The sequence below is a fragment of the Anser anser genome, assembly GCF_964211835.1.
Source record: "Anser anser genome assembly, chromosome: 7".
In the NCBI taxonomy this organism is placed as follows: Eukaryota; Metazoa; Chordata; class Aves; order Anseriformes; family Anatidae; genus Anser; species Anser anser.
The window spans coordinates 29,062,187-29,088,491 of record NC_139727.1 but is presented as its reverse complement, the minus strand read 5'-3'; the positions used below and the strand labels follow the sequence as shown (position 1 = coordinate 29,088,491).

General features: G+C 35.8%; 2 protein-coding genes across 7 annotated transcripts in view; one reads left to right on the top strand and one right to left on the bottom strand.

The window, feature by feature from the left end:
• The window catches only part of LOC310902880 (glutathione S-transferase omega-1-like), a 60,392-nt gene that overhangs the window by 13,990 nt on the left and 20,097 nt on the right, over positions 1 to 26,305 (bottom strand). The window contains exon 3 of the mRNA XM_083845105.1: positions 20,862 to 20,953. The gene's annotated coding sequence lies outside the window, so the exon portion shown is untranslated. The remainder of the gene's footprint in view (positions 1 to 20,861; positions 20,954 to 26,305) is intronic.
• CFAP43 (cilia and flagella associated protein 43) overlaps positions 1 to 26,305 on the top strand; it is a 46,551-nt gene that overhangs the window by 3,632 nt on the left and 16,614 nt on the right. For 3 of the 6 annotated variants that reach the window (XM_083845036.1, XM_083845034.1, XM_083845035.1), the window contains exons 3-23: positions 537 to 633; positions 2,703 to 2,870; positions 4,438 to 4,588; positions 7,158 to 7,308; positions 9,139 to 9,201; positions 10,356 to 10,435; positions 11,156 to 11,287; positions 12,367 to 12,483; positions 13,527 to 13,607; positions 14,338 to 14,486; positions 15,522 to 15,625; positions 16,767 to 16,907; positions 18,179 to 18,348; positions 18,692 to 18,844; positions 19,275 to 19,405; positions 20,154 to 20,319; positions 20,868 to 20,978; positions 22,602 to 22,679; positions 24,061 to 24,186; positions 24,597 to 24,701; positions 25,411 to 25,527. In XM_083845036.1, coding sequence (XP_083701162.1) covers positions 537 to 633; positions 2,703 to 2,870; positions 4,438 to 4,588; positions 7,158 to 7,308; positions 9,139 to 9,201; positions 10,356 to 10,435; positions 11,156 to 11,287; positions 12,367 to 12,483; positions 13,527 to 13,607; positions 14,338 to 14,486; positions 15,522 to 15,625; positions 16,767 to 16,907; positions 18,179 to 18,348; positions 18,692 to 18,844; positions 19,275 to 19,405; positions 20,154 to 20,319; positions 20,868 to 20,978; positions 22,602 to 22,679; positions 24,061 to 24,186; positions 24,597 to 24,701; positions 25,411 to 25,527 — 2,591 coding nt within the window. Of the gene's footprint in view, positions 1 to 536; positions 634 to 2,702; positions 2,871 to 4,437; positions 4,589 to 7,157; positions 7,309 to 7,340; positions 8,052 to 9,138; positions 9,202 to 10,353; positions 10,436 to 11,155; positions 11,288 to 12,366; positions 12,484 to 13,526; positions 13,608 to 14,337; positions 14,487 to 15,521; positions 15,626 to 16,766; positions 16,908 to 18,178; positions 18,349 to 18,691; positions 18,845 to 19,274; positions 19,406 to 20,153; positions 20,320 to 20,867; positions 20,979 to 22,601; positions 22,680 to 24,060; positions 24,187 to 24,596; positions 24,702 to 25,410; positions 25,528 to 26,305 lie in introns of those variants that run through there. The other 3 variants (XM_083845037.1, XM_083845038.1, XM_083845039.1) reach the window with 3 other exon arrangements.

Here is a 26,305-nt window from a genome sequence, read left to right as displayed (position 1 = left end):
AGGAAAATATAGTCTGAATAACAAAGCAAGATCATACTGCAGTAGGTTCCCAAGCAGACTGCTGAGATGGTTTGATGCTGAGACGTCTGAGATGTGAGAGGAATGAAGGATCTTTTAGTTCACGTTTAGAGGCTGTGATCTAATACATATTTCCCCCGTTCCATGATATTTCTCTCTTTAGTTAAGTTGCTTACCCTATCTATGTTTCAGTTTCTTTGCACTTTAAGTAAGGACCATAACAGTTCCTTACCTCACGTAGATGAATGAAACTGACTGCAAAGGATTGCAGGGCACTTGGGGAAAAAAACACTACAAATTTGAGGTATTAGTGAAACAAATTTAAAAAAAAAAAAAGTCCAAACAGTGATACTTAAGGAACATTTTTATGATCAAATTAAAACAATTTGGTGTGAAGCGAAGGAATCACAGCGTCTTTGAAGACTGGATATAAAGGAACTGACAAAAGCACTTTATTTGCCATAGTATACAGCAAATCTGGGCAATTAGAGCTCACATTCTTTGTTTTTATGTTTTAGGTAATGTTCAGCTGGACTACACTGTACTTGCGTTTAGTTTCACAGGCCCTTATCTAGCCAGTTACTCTTCAATCCCGGAATTTGTTCTTTCAGTATGGTAAGAGTGAAAAAATTTCTTTAATACCATTTGCATTTAATTAATATTTTTGTATGTGTGCTATTTTAGCATAAACTAATTAACAAACGTGAAAGATAAACTGGTTGCCTTCATCTTTCTTTTTTTTTTTTTCCAATGGATCATTGTCTGCAAAACTTCTGTGCCAAATTTGCTGTTTTTTTTTTCTAGCACTAGTCAGAAAGACTGTTACTTTGCCATAGCTATCTTCTAGCTTGTTCAAAATTTTTGTTTTCAGTAGTCCTCTTAATTACTTGTGCTTGATCTTAGTTGTCTTACAGGTGTGCTCAGTGATTACACTACTACGTGTCACTGGGTTAGATCATCGCTTTAATTGCTGCAGTGAAAAGAAATATTACGTGATACGGTGGAGATGCAGAAAGTCAAAATATGTTCTGTAAAAATAAAATTCTGCTCTTGCCTGCATGGCAAAAATTGTAGGAATATACTGTATACTTTCAATGTAATGATGACTTTTATGTTTCTTTTACAATGATTAGAGAAGAGTCAGAAAGAGTTCACATGCTTATCACTCACAGAAATAATATGCATGGTCTGATATATTTGACACATGCCCTTAAACAAAAATCCACTGCCTTGAAAGACTATTCTAGGTTATCCCTAAAATGGAAACATCTAGAAATATTTAAATGCTTTAAAATAGTGACACTTTCCAAGGCTGAACAATGGAGACCTATTTGAATCTGCACAAATTCAACTGTCAGCATGTAATTATCATTAGAACAACCTTTGATTCCAGTCAGAAAGAGCTGAATAACAAAACAGAACCACCTTACAATATTAAACTTAGAATTTATAATAACTCGAACAGAGGTAGGTGAATTTACTGTAAGATCAGGATCTTCCTTATTGCTGCTAGATTATAATGTGCATTCATTGTAGAAATTTGTAGAAATTTTAAGCACGTAGTTTAGAATAAAAGGTGTAAGAGATGTTGTGAAAGTTAACTCAACCTCAGAGCAGAGAAAGCCTATGGATAACTAAAAGCTGCCTTTTGTGTGTGTTATTTTATCTTTATTCCTTTCTTTTTGAAGGAGAGGCTCAATTTCAGATTCCTGTTTTAGATACCATCGTGTTTCAGATCTTAACAAATTATCTGCTCTAAGATTGTTGGCACTGTTAGGTATGAGATGAGAATACTGACATCTTTAGAGAGAGACATCTACGCTGGTACCTTTTAAAGTCAGAATTGCGGCTTATAACTTTCTGTAATGTTAACGAGAGTTAGTGCTTATGTGTGAATACTACTCTTTTTTTTTTTTGCACACGCTATCAATATTACATCATTGTCTTGCATCCTGATCAGTTCCTGAGAAGAGATTTCATACAAGCCAGAACAACACAATTAAATTAAATCCATTTACAGCACTGTATGCATTTTAGTTTTCTTCATCTCAGCAGTAATGACAAATATAAGAGCTATAAACATTATTTAAATTGTCAGATATATTGCCAATGAAATTAAGAAACAGCTATAACCGTTTTTTCAAATTATGTTAATCAGTTTTCAGACAGCACCTAAAATGCAAATGCAGTCAAGAATTAATCTGGACAACAAAGAAATATGTGAATTAGAGTATGAGACTATACAATAGGTTACACCAGAAAAATGTATTCCTATGTTATGTACAGCTGTACGTAACAGCCCCTCAAAAATTCTGTGCTGTTTTCTGCCCAAATTAGTTAAAGCAGCTGTAGCGTGTGCCTGCATTCACAGCGCAATTACTGTACGACCCAAGGAATTCATTGATAATCAAGGGCTGACTGAGTTTTCTCTCTTTCGGAGTTCTCAAAATTATGTTACTATTCATTCTTTTTGTAGCAGTACTAATTGTATGCGTGGCTAATTAACCACATCCTTTTCGGTCTCAGAACCCGTCTTGTTTGACAGCATAGTTTTTAGTCAGTGGTAAAGTATTTGTTTTCCAGTTGTGATCTTGAATGTCAGTTAGAATCACATGCACATATTTGGCTTAAATGTTTTTGATGACTTTAGTGGATTTGATTTTCTTTTACTCTCCTTAATGAAGGAACTGGCAAGAAAATATCCTCCTGTGCAGTGAGTCCCAGCCAGCCATACCAGTGACCTCGTTAAGTTTTAATCCCATGAATTGGCAACAACTGTGTTCTGTTAATGAGAGCTCTGTTACTGTCTGGCATATTGAAAGGAATTATGATGAGCATCACCTTAAGCGAAAGTAAGTAGAATACCTTTCAAGTTAAAAAAAAAAAAACAAAAAAAAACCCTAGAAGTATATTTTAATGATTAAGACTAGCAACCTACATCTGTTTGCAAAGAATTTAATCCAATTTAGTTTGCCTAGCAATTACAATCAGTGATTGTTAAATCGCAACCAGTTTGATTCTAGATAGTTAATCAAGTGAATTGAATTCATGCTTTCATTTCTTAGCACTCTCATATCACACCATGTCATGCACACCATTGAAGCTAATACTAATCGGCATTTTTGGTAGCTGTCTCTATCAAAAGCTACCCAATTGCATTAATACAGTGCCTGGACTGCTTTCCTGTTCCTGCAAGTGGTTATTCTGAGCACTGAGTGGGAACGTGCATTGCTTTTGTGGCTATGAGACTGCTGGGTATGGATCAATTTGCTTCCTAGTAAGTGTTGTTAAACAATAGGTAGCTACAATCACTAATTGGACCAAAAGCAGTATCACGTTTTTGTGTGATATCCAGCTTCTGTGGTCAATTTACAGATGTAGAGGGGATGGCTCTTGATAATGCAATTCACTAAGCACAGCAAACCTTGAATTTATTTATGCTAGAAACTTTTTTTGAGACTGGTATAAGAACAGGTGGACTAGTATGCATTGTTCAAGCCAGAGATCTTCAAGTATAACATACATGCTGTTACAGTGGCAGCTATTCTACAATCCCCAACAGCATATTTCATCTCGTTAACTATGAATATAACCAGTCTATTACCCCTGACATGGTTATAGTAGTAAAAGTATAGATGAGGCATTAATCCGAGACCTGGAAGTTGAAGGTGTATTGCCTTTTGCAAACATACTTACATATCCTTTTTTTTTTTCTTTCGCTTTTCATTCCATTCAGTGGGTGTTAAACCTCCACTGAGAATTATTTATTTTACATAACATTTTATATATAATTATATATAGCATAGTTTGTAAACTATAGAATCCAGAATTCGTGCATTATAACAGCCACTTATACACTGAATATCAACTTATTAACTTTCTCCAAATAAGCATTAAGCTTGAATCCTCACAGCATGTACATACAAGTTAGGTGTGTGGCATTAATAATCCTGGTTAATGAGGAAACAGAAGGATAGAATAGTTGTTTGTCCAAAGCGACAAGAAAAGACAATGAGCTAGAATGTGGCAGTCCACTTCAGCCAGTTAGGAACATCCCTCCTTTGTAGATAAATTACTATTACTTTTCAGTGAAACAGTACATGCCATGTAGAATGATTCTCTACAGCAATGTTGTAGGAATTGTTCAAGGCCAGGTTAGATGAGGCTTTGAGCAACCTGATCTAGTGGGAGGTGTCCCTGCCCATGGCAGGGGGATTGGAATTAGATGATCTTTAAGGTCCCTTCCAGACCAAACCATTCTGTGATTCTATGAACAGTTTTCCATTATTGTTGCCAAAGTAAAGCCCATTAACTCAATTGGCATCTCCACATTTTGAAAACATGCTTCCCAGTTTTGTATCAGCATTTACTATTTGTGGTATTTCTTTTCCTCAGACAGTGTCTCTTGCTTTTTCACAGCCCTGTGAAACTCCCTCCTGGACAAGGCTCTCTGAATCTTCATGAAGATTTGTTTTTCCCGGATTCTGGTAACGAAGATCCCTACCATGGCCCTGTTATGCCAGTTTCAGCCATTGCCGGATTGGTAGGAGATGAAGCAGAAACATTCATGGTAGCTACTAATTTTATGTTATTATGCACTGGGGGGAATTGCAAACACGTGTCTTGTAAGTTAGAGCACTCCCTTTCCAGCCTCCCGACATGAAACATACGGCTTTGGAAAATCAGTTCCTGCACAAGTTGATCTGGATACACTTGATGTAGAAGATGCTTCTTTGAAATACTGTTTTGTTCAGATTCTTATGTTGAAAAGTATCTAATGCAGCAACTTTCAGTGAGATTGAAATTACCGAGCTTGCTGAGTTCTTCAGATATCCAGACATCTTCAGACTGCAGTTGCTGTAATGAACCAACCTGTACAAAGTATTTAGTGCTGTAACTACTATTCCTCACTGACTTTATAAATTGACCGGCTGCTGCTGCAGATGTTTAAATAAATGGTTGCTATCACTGATGATTTGTATTCTATTACAAATGTACATGAGCAGTTGACTGACTCTGGACTAAAATCTGCGTGTCAACATTTGTTCATACCTTGGAGTTATTTTCCTCTCTAACATTATGGGTTTTTGTTTGTTTGCTTTTAATTAATAAGAGACAATGTGGTGCTCCTGGGGTGGTTAATGAGGTGCTTTCAGCTTAATGCAGTGGAAACAGTATCATAGCCTGATGAAGCTCTCTTAATCCCCACAGAATTCAATAGAAGGATAAGTTTTCTTTATCGCTAAGTCCAAGTCAGCTGAGGTCAACGTTTTGTTGATACAAGCATCAAAATCGGAGAACCATTTATTTAGACTAATAAGTAGAGGAGTTATTGTCAACCCCTGTAGTCTGTGGTTCCTTGGAGGCAGTAGCCCACTCCTAAGGAATGTGTGATAGGCCAGTAAGAAAAGCAAGCCTGCTGCAAGCGCACTTCTTTGCTTGTTAGGTGTCCACGCTCTAGAACAAGGTACTGAGGCCAGGTATGTACCAGAGTGTAACCACAACGGGGCAGCAAAGTGAAAGGAATCGTAACATCCTAAGGGTATCGAGCCTTTTTTTCTTGCATGGTATTGATTTAGTTTTGTTTCAATATTTCTTATAGCTGGGACTTAAGTTTTGTAAATTCTTTGCAATTAACTCCATTTAACTGCATTTGACTCCACTTCGTTGCCAGTACCAATTTTATTCCATTGACTTTTTATAAAACTTTTAATGACAAGGATCCATCCTAGATTTTTTTTCTCTGCAGAGCCGCTATTCAAAAGGGACAGAAGTTTAAAAAAAAAAAGACTGCATTATTATTATGCACCATTGTACCAATGCACAGTTCAAGAAGCAACCTCATTTTGGATTTACATAATCTCATCCTAGGATTAGCATATTTTATCTAGTTTGTGTAAAGGCAGTAAGGACAAAGGAACATTACAAAAGTTGTCTTCACAGAGGAAGCTTCTGATTCACAGTAGTTCATTTGCAACCTTGCCAAAGATTTGTGCTGTTCGAGCCTTGTAGAATCAAGGAAAATGCCTATATTAAATGTTTTTCTGGTGATATAAAGTCCCAACCTGCTATAGATTTAGTAGTTTGTCCTATTTGATTTATAAAGTAGTAAAGTAGTTCTGCCCACAGACATTGTTCTTTGAATCTTCTTTTAATTGTTCTCACAAGGTTTTCTCATGTGTTTTTACATTTCTTCACTGAAGCCTCTTCAATCTGGTTCTTTCTATTCTTGGTATTTATATAACCCCCATTACCGTTGTATCTGAGCAGGTCACAGTGTTTAATAATATTTGGTGGAGAGGTACTGTTCTTCCTGTTTTATGGATGACAGATTTATGAGATTTGTTTTAGAGAGATGAAATTCAAGGCACGTGGGAGGTCTATGGCTGGGATATTTCTAGAACTAATTTATAAATGACAGAAAGTTTGACAGAGCTGTTTTTTTCAGAACAGTTTGGTTGTATGATAAGAGAAGCTATTCAAACAGTGCATTTTAATGCTAACATGTATGCAAGACCACATGATGAAGAAAAAAAACTAAGATATGTCTACAAAGTGAAGACTGTTCTGAAAAGCAGTTTGAAAAACATTTATCAGGGTGATGTCATAGGGGGTAACTATTTCAATTTTGGATCCCACTGCTATTCTGGTGTAAAAATCCCACGATCTGGGAGCTCATTGTGTTGAATTTTATCATAATTTTATCATTAAAAATTGGGAAATGAAATGGTTATGGTGGGTCAAGATCTTTGTAAGAGTAGGGAAGATTCCAGAGGGATTTCCAAGCTAGAAGACAAAAATGTTGGAGAATAAATCCAGGAAATATATATATATATATATATGTATGTATACACACACACACACACATATATATACACATACACACATCATTTTTAATGAAAATATAATACATTGTTTACACAGGCTTCTGGGGAGAGATGCGAGTTTTCCACCTCTGTCTCCAGAGATAGGCTTTTCTGAAAGTGGTTCTTGGTTCCCAAATTCCTAGCCTCAGTGAAAGGATGACTGAATATAATACAATCAGATGAGATAATGATTTTTTTATTGGCCTTAAAATGTATGTAACTATACAGATATTTGCCAGTTGCTAATTTAACTTGTTTATTTTTGTGCTGAAGCCTAGAACTGCTATTAAGCCTCCAGTGCATCCTACTGCCCACTGCTGGACTGCAACCTCTGACATTTATATGGGCTGTAAAGAAGGATATATTTTGAAAATTGATGCCGAGACACTCAGTGCTTGTGTTCTTCAACAAAAACCTCTACCAGGTAAGAAAGAGCTCTGTTGAGTGTTTTATTCATGTAAGGAGGAAGACGGGTAGGACAACGAAAGCTTTTTTTTTTTTTTTTGCTTTCTTTTCTTCTGTTGTATAACTTACAGAAGGTGTAAAGCTACATAGTAGAGCCATATGAAAATCGTTGTTCTTTTATTAGTATGATAAACATTTCAGAATGTCTGTTTAACTTCTAAGTGGGTTTCTTTAGCACTCTTTACAAAGCATTCATTTTTCTAAGGCAAGAAAAAAAAGAAAAAAAAAGCTCTAAATACATGAAAACTGATAGATAAAATGAAAACAGTTCCAGGAAACTTTATCTTATTAACAGCCCTATTAAATTAACATAAAACTATTACTATACCAGCTATACACAGTCCAGTTACTGCTGGTTAAGTACCAATAATTTATTTGATTTTGTATGAAATGTCGGATTGTCCTCATTTGGAATGTTAGATAATGATAGAACAGATCTTTGAAGACTCAGGTTTAGCATGATATCAATTAACAGCACAACTGAACTGAATATAATGCTGCTTACTATAAGTCCTTAAGGTCAGCTGTTACATAATGAATTTTCTAATGACAAGTCTGTAAAGGCTATCAGGTTTTATTGCAGAAAGTATGAAGCACAGAGGGTGAGCAGAAGATGCCTCTGGCTTAAAACAAAGCAATCTGCATTGAAGTTGTTCTAGAATGCTCAGCACATGTCCCTCAAATTGATTGCAACCTACTAAGGTAATTTGTCTCCCCCATATATATTCCAGTCTTTCTTTTCTCATGGAGACCTCTGGTACGCTGGCGAATGAAGTTTTCTGGCAACAGCAGCACACTCCATGCCTCCTTTTTTTCTGGGAACCCCGAGGTCTCACCCCTGCTCCCCACCATGTGCTACCCATCTATGCCCATTCTGAGGGCTTCTAAGCTGGAGGACAGTTAGAGGTGGGCAGCATAAACTGTTCTGGCAACAGCAACCTGTACCCTGTCGTCCTTTGGAGGGATGGAAGGTGTCAGGCCTAGTGCACACACGAAGTTCACTGGTTCAGCAAACTGGTGGTAAGAGGAGTAGTGCAACATGCTTCTCCCCAGCACTAGAAGAGGGTAATACGTTGTTGTAAACCAGCATAGAACTGTTTTGCTAATGAAGACTGAGTTAGAGTTAATGGACAGGCTGACGATAATCTTGATTTCTTCTTTTGCTGTTTAAAGTATTATTTTTCAAGCTGCAGCAAGTATCCCTGACTTTCCCAAAGTACTGTACCTCTGTTCAGTTTTGATAGTTAACACAACAATGGAAGGCTGCTCCTTAAAAAAGTAAAAAATCCATCTGTGTTCCTCTGCTTCTGAAATTATCAGATTTGTAAGCTTACCAAATCAAGAACTGGAACAAGAAAAGCTGAGGTGTGACTAGAAGCATTTTTGCCTGTTAAGTAGAAAGAAACAAAAATGTTTGCCATCTGGGCTTTTACTTGGCCTGTATATTCTTCTTTGAGTCCTGTCCTAAAGCTGTAACAGAATTGTCGCTAATCATATTGTATTGAAGCTTCTACTTAATTTAAAATAATTAAATTTAAATCTGTCTTTATTTGGTAGAATATTCAAGTGCATGTCCAACCTTAAGCATGTGCTGTATTTCCACTTCCTTTTAGAGCTGTCAGCTGAACTACAGAAAGATTGTACCTGCCCAGTTAACGTAATGATGGATATTGGGAAAGAATGTACATTTTTGATTCATTATACTGAACTCAGTCCTTTTTGCAGTAGACTGCCTTTTAGTGCAACACTGACGTATAAACAAGGTTGATATTATTTTTCTTTTGTGCAGAATACATGCGTAAAGTATCGGACGTGGTGGCATATGTTCGTAGAGAAGTATGGAAAAAAAAAGGTATTTCCATGTTCAAATCAAGCTAATAGATCTTAGGCAACACCAGTGACAGCTAAGAGTGGTAATACGTGAGTATAGTTGGAAGCCAGTGGTTAGGAGAAATCAGATCACACTGGCCTCTGTAAGACAGATTGATGTCAATCTTTTTCACGTGTGCCTAATAAATAACTACTAGGTTTTGTGCTGATAGAAAGTCAAATGAATAGCCTCAAGAGAAACAGCGGCAGTGAAATAATATCTGTTAATTCTAATTTAAATCGGAATAAGTGATGTTAGAGTAGGTTCTCTTCTGCTTAGGTTTAGTAACATTTTTTTTAGAACTGCAGTGACTTGTAATTTAGTTAAGTTAGGATTTAGGGGTTGTTTCGAACACTTTGTTTTGGGTTCCAGAGTGCAAAAAAGATATTCACTTCATGGAGGAATTTCAGCACAAGGCCACAAAGATTATTGCAGTTTGAGTACTTGACATAGAAAGATGGGCTAGGCTGAGAGAACTGTTTGTTTAGCATGAATGAAAAGAGGTATCTTACTATTGCTTTAGCTACCTAATGAAAGGTAACAGAGAGGATTGAACCAGACAGGCAAAGGATATAGTTTGCATCAGCAGAAATTCTGGGTAAATAATAAGAAAAAAAATCATAGTGAAGACACTGGAACAGGTTGCCCAAAGAAGCTATGGAATTTTTATCCTTGGCGATATTCAGAGTGGGTATCAGCTGTATATGACCCTGGTATAATTCTGCACAACGTGATCCAAGTTTGAAGTTGGGTCTAAATTTGAGTTGGCTCTTCGCTGAGCAGGAAGGAGGGTGGATCAGAGGATTTATAGGGTCCCTTCCAACCTATATGGCAGTATGATTCTGTTATTGACAAACTTAGTATATTGGTCTTTGTAGCTATTTAGCAGCATTTACACAATCAAACTATTTCTCAGATCAGTTTCTAGTTCATCAGATCACAGCAGTATTGTCACTTCAAATTATGTATACCAGCCTTCTCCTGTATTACCAAAGCAAAAAGTCCAAAGAATATGTCATAGAATCATAGCCCATAGATCTTCTTGCTCTCAAATAGTAAATTCTCCCAGACTTGAAGTTGAGACACATGTTGAAATAAATTAAATTTGATATTTTATGTCGGTCTTGTGCTCTCAGGTGGCAAACCAAGGAATCTGCAAAGAACAGTTGTATTTGCCATGGCATTTTGTAACGAGGGACTGTACACAGCTGGAAGCGTAAGGCATCCTTCATGGTCTTAACTTATTCATGCTGCGTGAAAATCAAAGAACATTTAAATTGAATACATTTGTAGAGTTCAGTACAAAGACAGGAGCTAGGAAAAAAAAAAGGAGGGTTGCAGAGCTGTTAACAGTCCTCTGGCATTGTGTATATTTTCCTTGTTAAGACTTGGGACAAGAAATTGGAAGGGCGCAGGGTGGGAAGAGATTCAATTTTTGTAGTAAAAGAAGTGACAAAAAAAGATAATACTATTTTTAACAGAAGACAGGGAGCATTCTAGAGGAACAGAAAAGAAAGATGAACTTGAACCATGAAAGTAGAGAAGACGGCCAAGAGAATTGCAAAGTTGTTTTGTGCAAAATCTGCCTCATTGTTTAACCCAAATACATGATGGTAAACTACTGGTTAAGAGTGGAACAAATTACAACACTTTTAAAATATATATATATATATATATAAAATCTTAAATATTAACCGATGAGTCTGTTGTTATCAAATGTACTGTTACTAAGGAACACCTTCATTTTTCAGTAGATTTATTATTCAAGGTAAAAGTCCTCTAGATGTAGACAGAGTAAAGGCATATCAGACTGTTAGTGATGGTATAAAGATAAAAACTGTTACTTTAGAGGTTTTCAGAAGTTCTTGCTGGTAAGTTTGGCAGAGTGGGCTAGGATGAATGACCTACACCTGATGATTTGTACTTTTCTGCACAGGAGGGCGTTTTATTCTTTTATCACATCAGAGGTCTTCAGTATGAGATGAAAATCTGTGCTGACATCGTAGAACCTATATCCAGCCTCCTGTTCTCTCCTGATTACACAATACTTCTGCTTATTACTGATCAGGTATAGCATTTGAGATAATAGCATCATGTAATGAGATGTTCCTGTGATCCTATATGTGCATGCCGATGATGCTAATGTGAAATGTCCATAATGTAATTCCGTAAGTCAACAGATGTATACCAGCAACGAACTTAGTCCATGTGGTGTTTTTAACGCAAGATAAGAAACTTGTAGTGAAGCACAGACAAATCATCTTCTACAGATGGTTGATTATAAAGAATAGTTGTTTCCTAATTTCCCAACAAAAACACTCGTTTGTGTGGAATATGGATTCAGGATCTCCAGTGTGTCCAGGCCATGCGGGACCTACCGTGCATGAGCTCTAGACTTGATGTATGCCTGCCCAGTAAGAAAAGTGTAACTTGGGTACATCAGAGCTACTGTGGCTATGTAGTAGAGTTACTCTGCACATTCATGTTGAATTTGTCCGGCAATCCAGTCCAAGATTCTTCTTTGGCCAGCTTGATGTCCAGATATCTTATGCAAGAGGGCCAAATCCTCAGATTACAGCCTTTTTTCCAGACCTTTGATCATTTAAATTGGCATTCCTAAGGTTCTTCGGGGTGGAGGGGAGGTTTCAATGGCAATGCCATGGTAACTCTGGTCACATTCTCTTTGATTTAATTCTTCTTTTGTAAAATGAGTAGAGCGCTTCTAAGTTATTTCTCAATATTAGTTATGAATTGCTTCTAAGAGGCCCTGAGATCTTTAGATAAAAACATCTCTTAAAGCATGTTGTTTATGATTTGCATTTTGTGCTGTTTTAGTATATTTATTGATTCTTGGAGTAAGATGAAATAGGATGTTTTTAAATTATTTTATTGAAGTAATTTTGAGAAGACAAAAAATGTGACTAGCTGGATCACTATCAAGTGAACTAACCTGATCTTCAGCTAGTATAGGTTAATATAATCTGCTAAATTCAGCTGAACTCTACTGGGCACTTTCATTTTAGTATCAAATAAAAACCTTTAAAGAGTGAAGCTCAGAAAAATGGATATTTTTTGGCTGAAGTATTTGAAAGCTTTTAATGAAAAGTTTGATAGCCCAGTGATGGATTATTTCTTTTTATTTGTCAGGGGACAATCTATACTTACAAACCTGCCCACAGTGGAGAAGCTGTCAAACTCCTGGATGCAAGCAGCAGTTGTTTTCTGGCGGCTGATTTTCTTCCTCCAGAGAACAAGTACTGTGTGGTATGAAATGATGTTCTCTTTATATATAATAGTGGCTTTTTTCAGGTAACTGATATGTTTCTAAGGCACAAAACCAACAGTCTTACTGGGACTCATGATGTTTGTTACGGTAATGTAACTACTCATTAAAGGATGTAAATGGCATTAATTCAGGTATGGCCTACAAAAAGGTCAGAACATGCTTTAGAATACAGGGTGGATAATTCACAGATGGCTAAAATGTCATACTGGTTTTGCTGTCGATTTGTATGACTTACAAGTGTTCATGAACATAATTGTACAGAAGGTGAATAAAGTTCAGAGAATAGATATTGGAACAAGGAGTTCCTACTGATATTTGCAGCCCTCAGCACAAATTGGAAGAGAGATGCCTCTGTCATGGGTCCAGGGAGAAAGAAGGCCTTACTCATGGATCTGTCCATTCTGCGAAACTCCTTGCTTTTGTTCAATGTCTTTGACCTCCTACAAGACATATTTTAGCCAGCAAGTCTGATTTGTCCCCAGGCCACGAATTCTTCAAGTAGGAACCTTGGGGTCTTAATTAACTTTGCTGAATCTGTTTCTTTGTTCTTAGCATGGGAATGATAAATTTTACTTCAGAATAAGTAACATGAGGGTTGATTGGTCTCTAGCCATACTTTACTGTGGAATTATAAAATTGTCTGAGTATAAGAAAATGAAGCAAAATTATAATATGCGTCATTCCTCATGTGAGAAAGCAAAGACCTCTCCTTAAGCACTTTCTTTTGCAAAGAAAATTCTAAGCAGTTTTTCTTATTGTTGGACAAATGCTAATATTGATCAAGCTTATGTTTTACCCTTGTCTCATCTTGTTTAAAGACCATTCCTGTAGTTGCAGCAATTCACAGAAAATATTAAACATTAAAAATATTAAACAGCAAAAGCGAGATCATTCCAAGCAAAACTAGGAACCCTTGATCTGATACACTCAGTTGACTTTATATTCCATAGCATAGCTACTAGCTACTTCCAGACTATTTGGTTATTCCACCTTCATCTGACTATGTTTTTCTTTGTTCAAGTCTGTAACAATTTCAGGTGAAGTACAAGTTTGGCTCCTGGAAGATGGGACTTCTCTTAGCAAGAGACACCTTAATATTGAGGTACACATAACTGGGAGTTTATGTAGTGACTGATACTTAAAATATTCATCTTGAATATTTTTCAATTCATAACATAATATTCGATAAAATTGGATCAGACAGTTTTGGATCAGGAAAGCTAAGTAGTGTCTTTAAAGAACACATGAAAGACTTTAAAAAGACTCTCTTTTGGAATGATTCCTTGACCTAATCACAAATTTAACTCAGAAAGCAAAGTAGGCATTTCATCCTAATGTCCTAGTGATATGTCTTTAAGCATATATTTGTTTAAAAAAAATGTATCTAAATCTGTATGATATTAGTTTATTAAATTTGTATTTTTAATGAGTATCAGAACTGACAGGAAATGTTTCAAGTGTATAAAAACTGAAAGCCTTGACTGATCTGAAAAACAAGTTTTTGGAATTGAGTTGATAAAGTATTTCCAACTGTTAATGCTTTGTTGTGATTCGAGATGCATTCAAGTCCTGAAAAATCCTGTCTTTTTTTCCAGAGAAACAGAGAATTATCTTTTGATGGGTAGATATGGAGCATAAGAAAAAATGCTTATGATGTCTATTAAACTCCTTTATTTGTAAAAAATAAAATAGATTTTTAGATAGATCACTTTGGTTTTCTTCTCTGAATTTTAGGGACTTGTAAATGGTAAAAGAAATTGCATACTAACATATAGCATAATGTCATATAAAATGATATGGAGCTGTTGAGTATCTTTTTATTTCTTAACTAGGCAACTGCTATGGCTTGCTGTCCTTCCTCAAACAGTGTTGCTGTAGGGACCAAAAGTGGTCAAATATATTTCATTGATGTTACCGATGTTGAAGCTCCACGGGTTGTTCACAGAATTTTTCTTTCCAAATTTCCAGTACTGTCTTTGCAGTAAGTATGCAGTAACGGGCAGGAATAGTATTGATTTGTTGCTTGAATAATGCAGTTAGTTAAACAAAAAAAATGAAGTTTTTATTCTAAAAATGTCAAAGTAAAGTATTTTAACTGTTTCAGGTTTTTTTCCAATCTTTTTTTTTTTTTTTCCTGTATTGCTTGCAAGAGTAGTACCAGGATTTAGATGAGAAAAATATAAGGTTGTATTATTATGAAACATTAATGGAACACTAAGGATACTGACGTATAGGATCCTTCTTGACAGATCACCATATGCAGTAATTATGTGCCATTCCACGTATCTGAACTTAGAGAGCTATTTTTCACTGAATATAAATTCAAGGTTTTATGAAGCTAAATTTAAGCCTTTGGGTCATCCCTTCTTATATGGTGGATCTTTTTGTTACAGTTATTAACACTTCATTTGCTAATACTGCTAGAATTTACCAATCCTTCTATAAATAGTTTTTGTGATCCGAAAGGCTTACTTTTTTATTTTTCAATAATAAAAAAATGGAGAGTATTTTACTTCTATCTTAAAAATAAATTGATTTTGAACTGCTAAACATTAATGTAAATCTGCCTGTTACTTGGAGAGTCAGATGGGATCTCTTTTCATAATTACCTAAGATAAAACATTAAAAATAGATATGGAAAGGAACTTATTCAAAGTGAAATCAATGCAAAGACATGCCTATTCAAAAAATATAAAAATATGCTTAGTAGTTTTATTTAAAATAATTTAACTTCAAAGGAAGCTGTTAAAATAGATTGCTATGGTATGACATCAACTCTAGATTGCCAACCCACTCAATCAGAAATTGCACTTATAGCACTAGGATTTGTATCAGGCTCTGAGACTGTAAACCTAGAAGCTGAAATCTCAGTTGCATCTGTGCAACTCGAGGTAGTCAGCAGAGTTACGAGAGTGAAACTGTGAATAAAATTTGACCTTTTTATTGACTGCACTGAATGGTTTTTAGAATTTAACATTCAATATCTGTATTTTACTTGGATTTTTATTTTACCTAGTTATGACCAGAGTGGCCAGTTCCTCATCACTAGAGCTACAGAAGAACATATCTTTATTCTAGATGCCCGGCCTTCAAAATTATTCCAGGTTCTTGGATATATAGGTAATATTTGTAACAACATAAATTACATCATGTTTTCACTATTTGTTATATTTTATATATACTTTTTAAAGTATATTACTTAGTCATTAGACTAAGTCACCCTTTTTCGTTCTGTATAGGTTTTAGGAGGACTAACTGTAAAAATATTTTCCCATCCATTTCCCAAAAAAATCATGTCCTGAACAATCTCATCCCCCCATAATTTTAGTTTGCAAATGCACAAATATGACTTTTCTGCCAGGGCATGTATAAGTCCCAGGGAAGAGACTGGATCAGTTGGCCAATTGATCAAAACTCCAGCACAAAAGTAATAGTGGTGGCAAAGAACTTAATATCTCCATGGCCCGCCATATGAGGACTTACACTAATGATCTATAGGTCATGACACTTGAATGCGATCTCCTGTTAAATGCCCACCCCAGACATCTTTAATATGGGTACTGATGGAATTGTCAGGTTTGGTGATTTTTACTGAAGAGTGAAAAATGATGGAATTTTAAGTCACAAAAAAATTGTTCTAAAATATGTAAATCTGCTTGTAGTCTCAATTCCAATAATGTTATAATTCTGTGCATATAGATTGTCATCTTTATACATAAAGTCTAAGTATTTTAAGTACATACATATATAAAGTATAAGTATTAAGTATAAAGGGCATTATTTTATCATTTTAATAGGTTTGACTTCCAGGATAATACTTGGATAGTTGATATGTTAAGCCATATACAGAATTACATCTCCTTAGATAATCTTCAGAATTTGCCTGATCATGTTCTCCTTGTCTGGCTGACTTCTTAGAACAGGGCCTTTCTGTGCTTTATCTGGTGGTTATCAGCAGACTGTCTCAGAATTGCTAAAATTCAAGCTAGGTGTCAACTCAGATTTGAATGTTTAATATAACAAAAACACTGTTGGTGCTCAGCATTCTCAGTGCCCATTGCCTGAAGCTGAATTTGTGTGGATTCAACACTTATGGAGTCAGGTTGTAGCTTGTCTGACACTTTAATGCAAATTCAAAATAGTATAGTTGCGCTGAGATGTGTTCTGAACTGAGATCTCCATTTTGTTTCACATAATATCGTAGTAAAAATGTTACCGTAAATCAGTAAGAATTTACATTGGTGTTCCTTATCTGCTTTAGTGTTGGCAGATGAAGTGCTGGGTCTCTCTGTAGTTTCTGACTTCAAGAACAACTTAGTTGAAGTAATGGTACTTCTTAATGTAGCAGAGGTCCAGCGAGCGAGGCTGGAAATCTTTTGTCTGTCTTCAGCACTCACAGAAGGTAAGAATTGAAATACATACTTCATAAGGTTTTCCTAAAACAAGAACGTATTTTTGCCATTCCTTACACAAAATACTAATAATATTAACTTCTTTCTTCATCTCATCTGGACATTTTCCTGGGATACCATTTCTCATATGGCTGCCTGTAGACTTAAAGTCAGCTGAATCATTTCAGCAGAAATATTGTGATACTGTGAAACCCAAGGAAGGAAAAAGAGAAGTAATTCACATGCAGAGTCACAAAGGCTAATTGCAATTGGTGTCCTCACCATACAGCCAGTGCAGGACAGACTTAGTTGTGAGTGACACCTGCACTTCCAGTTTTATGTCTCTTCCAGCCAAGAATTTCCAGTCAGGCAATACAGTTTGAGGTTTCAGTGGTATCTTCTGTATGTCACGTTACAGAAAAATCATAGAATGGCTCAGGTTGGAAGGGACCTTAATGATCATCTGGTTCTAACCCCCAAAAAAGGTAGCTTATGTTCATTACTAACATCATTCTATTTTTGTATCATTTTATATTATATGCAAATGGTGACTAGCAAAGCCTTTTTTGGAGAAAAATAAAACTAAGTAAACCATGTGTCAGATTCGCTTGTTATTTACATATATTTTTTAAAAGACCTCACAATTTACAAACTTTCTAAAAAGTAATTTTCAATTAAGTTAGTATTTTCTCTAAATATCCAGTAATGTTGGATTACTTTTTGCCCAATTATAGACAGTTATGTTGAAGCTTGATTTTGAAAGATGCTGAGGATATAGAGTTCTTGCATAAGTCTTAATTTCAAGTGTCTCTTCTTGAATGCTCATATTAAACAACCTAAATGAATAAAATGCCCTTCTGAAGATATGAACATAGGTGCTTTAACCAATACCACCCAGGCTGTGTATACTTCATGGCAGAGATATCTAAATGTGATCTAGATGAAAGCAATGATGATCCTCCATGCAAACTAATTAGCACTCCTCGTATAATACCCAAGAAAGTGGGGTACATTAGACAAATTTTCACGACTCTGGCTATACTGCTTCTAGTACTTATTTAGAGTTAGTAGAGGTCTCTCTGTTTCACTGCAGTGTTGCTATATTGGCACAACCCACAGAGTTAGTGTTAGAGCTACGAATCTTAACTCCCATGCTCCTCCTTTTAAACTCAGATCATGCTCACTCTTTGAGATTGTTTGGTTTTAATAACTGATAGGTGGAGCACCTACATTAGTGGTGGTGATTTCTCTTCCTACCTATTTCTTTTTTCATTTTTTTTAGATAATGAAAAGTTTGTTAATGAACAAGGAATGCTAAATGCTAGTGCCATTAAAAGGGAGCAATATGATCTGGATTACCCTTTGAGCTCGGCGGTCAGACTGAAGGATAACACAGTGTACGGCTACTGTACCTGTGCACCTTTCATCTGTAAATACAATCTCTCTGAACAGGTAATTCCCTGAAGCTGTTTTATTTTGGGTGGTAGTGAAGTACCAGCCAACATTTCTGTAGATAAGTGAATACAGAAGGATATTTTCTAAAAAAAATCTTCTCTGCACTAAAAATGTCTACTCCATCCCCAAATGTCAATTTTCAGTATACTACTACTGCTCAGAAACATGGCAAAAGAAATCTCCTTGTTCTTTTACAGAGATAAGCTAAATACTGGTTCTTAAAACTCATGTAGCTTGTGGGCATGTGATTGACAACCTACAAATTTATCGTTAGTCTCCTTAAAATAGTATAGATATTTCCATCAACTCAATTGCTGCTAACATTTTGTTTGGTTGGCAGAATATTTTGGAAGACCCACCAGTATTGTTATCAGAAAAGAGGACTCCTAGCAATCAGTTTGGATCAGGATTCCTCTGCTTATCACCCAACAGCCGATGGCTGGCATCAGCAGCAAAGGATGGTGTTTTGTTCATTTATCATTCTTCTACTATGGTAGGTAGGCATTCAGGCACAGACTTTGTTTGGTTTACACCAGAAAGAGCTGTAAGAGCTACTTTTTTCCACTGTAAGCTTTTATTCACTTAAATATAAGATGTTCCAGAAAAATTTTTGTTAAACGTGAATTGACATAGCATTATACAGTACAATTCTTTTTATAATGAACGTGAATGTGATCACATTATACTACTTACTTTCTTTTCCAGTAAATCTTTGGGTAGATAATTTTACTTCTCTATCTCCTACAAAATCTGTGTACTAGAAAATTGCTCCTATCTGTAGTCAAAAACTATGAACTCTAGTCTTTTATATTCTTTATATCGATATTTTGGATAGATCTTTATCTAAAAATAAAGCGGCATAATTTACAGACATCGTCTGTTAGAAAAATATATTTGCTGAACTATTTCTGTGACTTTTCTAGGAAATACTTGCTCAAAAGCATTGCCACTCATATCAAGGAGGGGGAATCAGATCCGCAGTATTTTCACTGGATGGCAAATTCATCCTCGTTAATGGTGAAACTGATGGTGCCCTGGTGTGTCTGAAATGGAAGTATGTGTAAAGTGGCAGAACAATATTGATGGTGTCACTTTTTGGATCCTGACAGACTAATTTTTGCATCTACTTGTGATTCTAGATTTCCCCTTGATTAGTCTCAAAGTAAGGAGGAGAATTTGATGCAGCTGGGCCATAAAATCACTCCTTTCATCTGTTGAGGTGGTCTCCCTAGCTCATGAAAAGCTTCCCACCAGCCTTGTAGGGAATGAATTGTACTTTGGGTGTGGTTACAGATCAAGAGCAGAGTATCTTCTGAGAAGTATTACAGATAATGGGCTTCTTGCTACTTACAAATAGACCACCTCAGACAGACTCTTTGGGTTTATGTGAGTAGTAGGGATTTGAGAGATACTATTTCGACTCAGTGAGTAGGAGACATCACAGTTTTTCATGGGAATTTAACTGTGGCTGTAGAGAGCTATTAGATACAAAGAGTAAGAGACACTTGAAACTACAACTTTTATGTGTTATAACAAATGTTCAGGTTGATGCAGAGATTAAGATATCTTCAGACCAATATTTATAATGTCGGTAATCCATCTTTCAAATTTCTAATTCTGTGTAAACTTCATTTAATTCTAGATATATTCATATCTAGATATATTCAAACAATATTGAATCATATGTAAAAATACTGAATAGGCATGTTTAAAAAACTTAATAGAAATGTTACAGAGAATATTTAAAACTTCATTTTTTATAATACACAAAAAAATGCATTAGTGTCCTTTCTATTTACTAGAAAAATAAAGGAAATTGAAGTTAAGGAAGCTGCTTTTCATTGGCAATCTCTTCTTACTATACTGAACAAGTCTATTTCAAATGAAAATGCTGTGTTAAAATGTATGGCAGAATGGCAGTTCAATCCAGAATCCACATCGGAATCACTTCCAGAAAAGAAATCTAAGGTATTTTCTTTCTTCTTGTGGGGGAAAAAAAAGTTTGATCATTATCCTAAGATTATAGATAAGAGCTGTCTTCAAAAAAAAAATCCTTTTGTGAAAGTAGAAGAATACCCCTCATATGTTGACTATGATAATTATTCATTTGTGGAATAGCATTATCAAGGAAATTGAATAGTTTATGAGAAGATGACATATCTTTGATTTTTACTTTTTTTTTTCTCTCCTCATATGAAGTTATGTCATTCACAGTTTGATGTTACTGATAAATATTGTGAGTTACTAGTTATATGTTTTTCTGTCGAAATCAAGCAAAGCAGTGATTACAGAGGTTAGTACACTCATCCCATTACAGTCAAAAGTCTTTGCATAACAGCAAAGCTTCGCTGGGTCAAACCTGGGGAATCATTAGGGAATAAAAATATTTTAACACTCTCTGGAATTTGGTGGTGGTAGTATTGCATCTAATATGAGTCCATCTTTAACATTTTATTTCGGGTTCTCTTTCATTCCGTCTAAATACTTAAGATGAATGCTTATGTCCTTACCTTCAGGAGGCACAAGTTCAATCGTCTAATGTAGAGGTGACAGAAGATGAAAACTTCACCAGTTTGCCTTCAGACAGTACCAGTGAAATGACCTGGATAGGTCAAAAAATAAAGAAGGTATTTTTGTAGAATAAGTACAAACCAAGGCCAAAGTTCTCAAGAGTCAATAGTCATTAGAGGTGTCAAATTTTATACTGTAAATGAATGCGGTTTTAAGGCATTGTGATGTAGGCTTTTAGAAATGCTAGGTCAAAAGTTTTAAGTACAACAGGGCAGGAACCTAGCACAACACGAGCTCTAACGACCAAAGGACCACATCTACACAAGGAATAAACTCAGTAAATTTGCCAGACAAGCTGGCTTCCAACAGAAACTTACGAAGACATTTTTCTACTAAATGTGTCAAAAAGTTGCACAGAAGACCAGTACAAGAAACAAAGCAGGTGCTTTCTTCTTCTCAAGGGCCACAGTTAACAAACTACAGCAGTGTTAAATTGATAGTCAACCATATGACATTAACTGAAAAAAAAAAAACCAACAAACACTTATTGGGGTTTATTTCAGGTTAAGGTTGAGGTGAGTATGTTATGCAACCATATAAATATATATAAAAATGCATAAAATATCTAACAGCCCATAGAGAGGAGACTTTGAGAGCCTGTTATGGTTGGTATAGTGGTTTTTTTTTTCCAGAAATGTAAATGTATAGATTCTAGCAAGTTCTTTTTGACGTGAGCCAGAGCACTGTATTTTGTCCAGCTTTTGGGGTTGAATGATGGCAAAATAATTGTCTTTTACAAAGTAGCATTGCTTTTTGTATCTCAGAAAGTGTCTAAGGAATAACCTTCCAAATTATGATACAGTTTCACAAGTAAATGGAGTGAATCTAAGACATACTTCCAATGAAAGTGTGGAATCTTTTCCATCCCTCTCCCAGACATATATTCCAGTTTCTTCTTTCATACCAGCACTCATGCTTTGACTGTCTGCATTGGGATTTTTTTTGGCAAATCCATGTGACTGTGCATCCACATAACGGCCATGTGAATATTAGTGTCATCTTAGGTACAGGCGATAAGAAGAAAAGGTCGAAGTGTAGCAATGTGGTTCCAGGTTGAGTTAAACTGCTTATTAACATTTTAAGAGATTTGCATCTGACTTTTAGAGGATGGAGTCCATGCAGTGTCAGAATCATACTCCCTTTCCATGCAAACAATAGCTATCATCTTACCTTAAGCTGTAAGCTTATTTTAGAAAGAAGATTCCAGAGGTGGAGAGCAATTGTAAATTTTTACAGCTAGGCTGTAGCAGCAAAGAATAGTATTTCACTCTTTGAAAATCAGTAACAGATATTAGTTTACTTCATTTTTTAAATATCCCACCAAAAATGCTTAGTGCCAATGAAAAATCTAAGGAAATATATGACACCTAACAAATCCTGTGAGTATGCTTTACCCAGTTCAATGTGTCTGAAATTCATTTCACTTTTGCTTGCTTTTTTCTTTAATATTTTTTTTAAGCTCTATTGATGTGCAACCAGTTTACAATGTAACCTGGTTGTGCAATTTTTTCTCTTGAACAATTCTGAGAATCATCCCTCTGAATTAGCATTATGTCTGTTTCAGTTATTTTCCTTTGGTGTTTTGTTTTCTGTACACATAATGTTCCTTTGGATTATTTCAGTCTTTTTTCTCTTCCTGTCTATTTTTGTCTTTCAACAATATATTTGTTGTATGTCAGGTCATTAGAGAAGAGACTGAGAGGTTTGCTGACCAGAAGAAAGAACTTCAAATGGGAATTAAGAAGCTGCGTAAAACTGTGAGTTTCTTTCAAGAATAATGGCTTGACTTGCCAGCTTTTTTTTTTTTTTTTTAAAGGGGCATTTGCTTTATAGCTACTAGCTCTAGAGCTCTTTTAGAGTTTTGTCATAAACTCTGGGCAGACGGGTAATAAAGAGACGTGCTTCTTCAGGTGCTATACTCTGAACCTGTCAAGAACTACTGTCTGGTTCTCAGTTTCTTTTGTTCCAAATAAATATTTTGTACCAACTTTATTCCTTGACCAACCTATCTCCTCAGCAGGAAAGTTTTTGCCTAGAATCCTCCTATTACAGAAATTACTGTCCTCTCTTCTCTGTGTTTCCTTCCATAAAAATTGTTGTCTGCAAGAAGCAGTCATCTAGAACAGGTTGCCCAGGACCATGTCCAGATGTTTTGAATAACTCCAAGGATGGAGACTCCATGACCTCTCTTGGCAACCTGTTCCAGTGCTCAGTCACCCTCATAGTAAAATAGTAAATAAAATAAAATTCAGTCCAGAACTTCCTGAGTTTCAGTTCACACCCATTGCCTTGTGTTGTCACTGAGTCCTACAGAAAAGAGCCTGGCTCTATCATATTTGCACCCTCTCTTCAGGTATTTATATACACTGATGAGATCCACCCCACCCACATGCCCCTTGAGACTTCTTTTCTCTAGATTCTATGATTGTACAATCCCAGGTCTCAGTTTTTCAACATGAGAGAAATGCTCCAGTCCATTAATCATCTTCTTAGGCTTTTGTTGGACTATCTCCAGTATGTCTGTATCTCATTTGTACTGGGAGTCCCAGAACAAGACACTGGTACTCCAAATGTGGCCCCACCAGTGCTGAGCAGAGATGAAGTATCACCTCAGCCTGCCAGCAGCACTCCTTTTATTGCAGCCCAGTATACTATTAGCCTTCTTTGCTGCAAGGGCGCATTGTTGGTTCATGTTCAACTTCGTCTCCACCAGGACCCTGAGGTGCTTTTCTGGAAAGCTGCTTAGTACCCAGCATGTACTGGTGCATGAGGTCGTTCTTCCCCTGGTGCAGGATTTTGCACTTCCCTTTGTTGAACTGTATTGAGATAGATAACTTAATAAAAGTGATAACAATGTCAGTGCTCAGAACCTGAGAGTAAATAATTGTTTATTACAGATTCTTAGAAAGTATACAGAACTTCATATAATACATCCCAATCAGCTTTAAGAGAAAGATTAAATATGTTCATGTAGTACTCTGTCACTAGCTGCATGCAGCCCATTCTACCCAATACCATGAAACAGTTAAAAGTGAAGGCGATTAAAATCATTTTATCTGGTATCAAATTCTGCGGTGTTGAAAGTAGCATCTTATCCATTCACATTCGATTAATTTTTGTTTCTTAATTTAAAATAAGATTCAGAAAATGCTGCATGAAAATGAACAGGTGCCAGACATTGAGAAACTGGAGAAACAGGAGTTCAACCTGGATACAGAAGAACAAGAAAGAGTGCAAGCAGAGGCTGAACAAGAAGTGGCCAGGGTATGACAGAATGGTGGTGGGGGGATGTTTTAAAATTGGCAGTGAAAATGAAAAAGAATGATTGAAGAGCAAAGAGGATGGTCTCAAAATTGCTGTCACTGCTGAGAAGCAGGAAAAAAATAATTAAATCACTCTTTGAAGGAGGTGAAACAGTTTATGCAGATACTGCTAATTGGAATGAATTATGCCAGAAACCATAACTCCGACAGTATGCTGAAGTTCTGTGATTCTTTTTCTCTCATATAAAATTATTCCTTTCAATATCATATGATACAGGGTTTTGGAGAAGGTAGCTCTGAAAGTACAATATAATTAAATATTAGTAATTCTTTTAATCCGTTAGTTTTATTTCAGTAAATCAATAGAAACTGCCTGTTATGCACTTCATCTTATTTTATGTACCTTGAAAGGTGAGGGAAAAGATTGAGATGGAGACTTTAGCCAACTGCTACTTGCAGAATGTCATCAAACATGAGTGCTGGGACTCCATGTCTGTAAAGGGGCGTACAGTTAAGGTAACCTCTGCTTTCTACCACATTTTCTCTAGTAGTTTTTTGATTCCTTTAGGTACAGGGACAAAATAAATAGATGTATAACACATTTCTGATTTACATATAATATGGGAAAGGACTTACTTCTTCCCAGGGCTCATGCAATTTTTTCATTTTGTTCATTTTCTCTGACCCTGGCTAATTTTACCTTCTACATTGAGTAAGAGTGCTGATAAGCAAATATGCAACTCCTTAATTCCTTGATCTCAGAGAATATACTTATGCATTTTTCCTAAAGTAGTGGTAAATATTATTTTTCTCTGTGCCATCAGTACGACTTCTACTTTACAAAAGATAAAGGCCAAATTTAACACTGATTTTGCCTATATCAAAGAGAGCGACATTAGTCTAACTGGTGCTACTGGATTATCTCAAGGGTGGTGAAAGACCAAGTCTTTTTACAAAAATCTAGTTCTGGTAGAATTCCCTGGACAAAGAGGCTATATCCACTGATTGTTAAAAGGAAGTAAAAAAAAAATATTAAATCAACCATTTTCACTACCAAAAAGGCAAGTGCTTTTTGTCTTATTTTTTACTATATTGTTATATTATTTGCTCCTCAATTTTATTCCAGATTTTAAGTCATTGTTACTGTTTAACATTCACGTATAGAACAAATTAATTGATAAATGCTTTATGAAGACCTTTTTACTCTGTTTTTGTTTTTGAGCAGTGTTTCCATATAGCTTGTGAAGTGAAGAATTATCCTCTGAAAGAACTTAATGAAGAAGAGTTGGCAACTTTGGAGAAAGTTCTCCAATTAAGGAAGATTGAGGCAGCTGATCCTAAGGTACAATCTCTTTGAAGTAATGCAGAAAGGCATTTTAGATCAGGATGTTCTGAATAGGCATCTTAATCCTTCTTTACAGAGATAACATTTCTGAGCTCAGTTTTCTTGCTGTAGAAATTGTCCAAATAAAAATAAAAAGATAAGCAAAGATGAAATGTGTTTTTACTCAGAACAAATATATCAGTATTACAGAATCACAGAATAGCTGAGGTTGAAAGAACCCTCTGGAAGTCTAGTCCAACCCTCCTGCTCAAAGCAGGGTCAGCTACAGCAGTTTTCTCAGGGCCATATCCATTTAGGTTTGGAATATTTCCATGGATGGGTTTCTGTAACCTCTATTGGCACCTTGTTCCAGTATTTGACAACCCTCGCTTTAGAAGTGTTTTCTTATGTTTAAATTGGGTTTTCTGTATTTTGATGTATACACATTTCCTCTCATCCTATCACTGGATACCACTGAGAAGAGTCCGGCTCTGTTGTTTTAACTCCCCACCATCACATTTTTATACGTATCGGTAAGATTCCCCCCAAGTCTTCTCTTATTGAGGCTAAACAATCCTAGATCTCTCAGCTTCTCCTCATATTTTAGAAGCTTCATATTCTTAAGTGTATTAGTAGCTCTTTGCTGAATTTGCTCCAGCATGTCTTTGTGCTGGGGAACCCAAAACTGGACCCAATGTTCCAGATATGATCATGTATTGACTTGTATTATTTTTATTGCTGGGCAAGACTTAATTGCTGAATAGAACTTCTAGTACTTTTTCATGCATGTGCCACT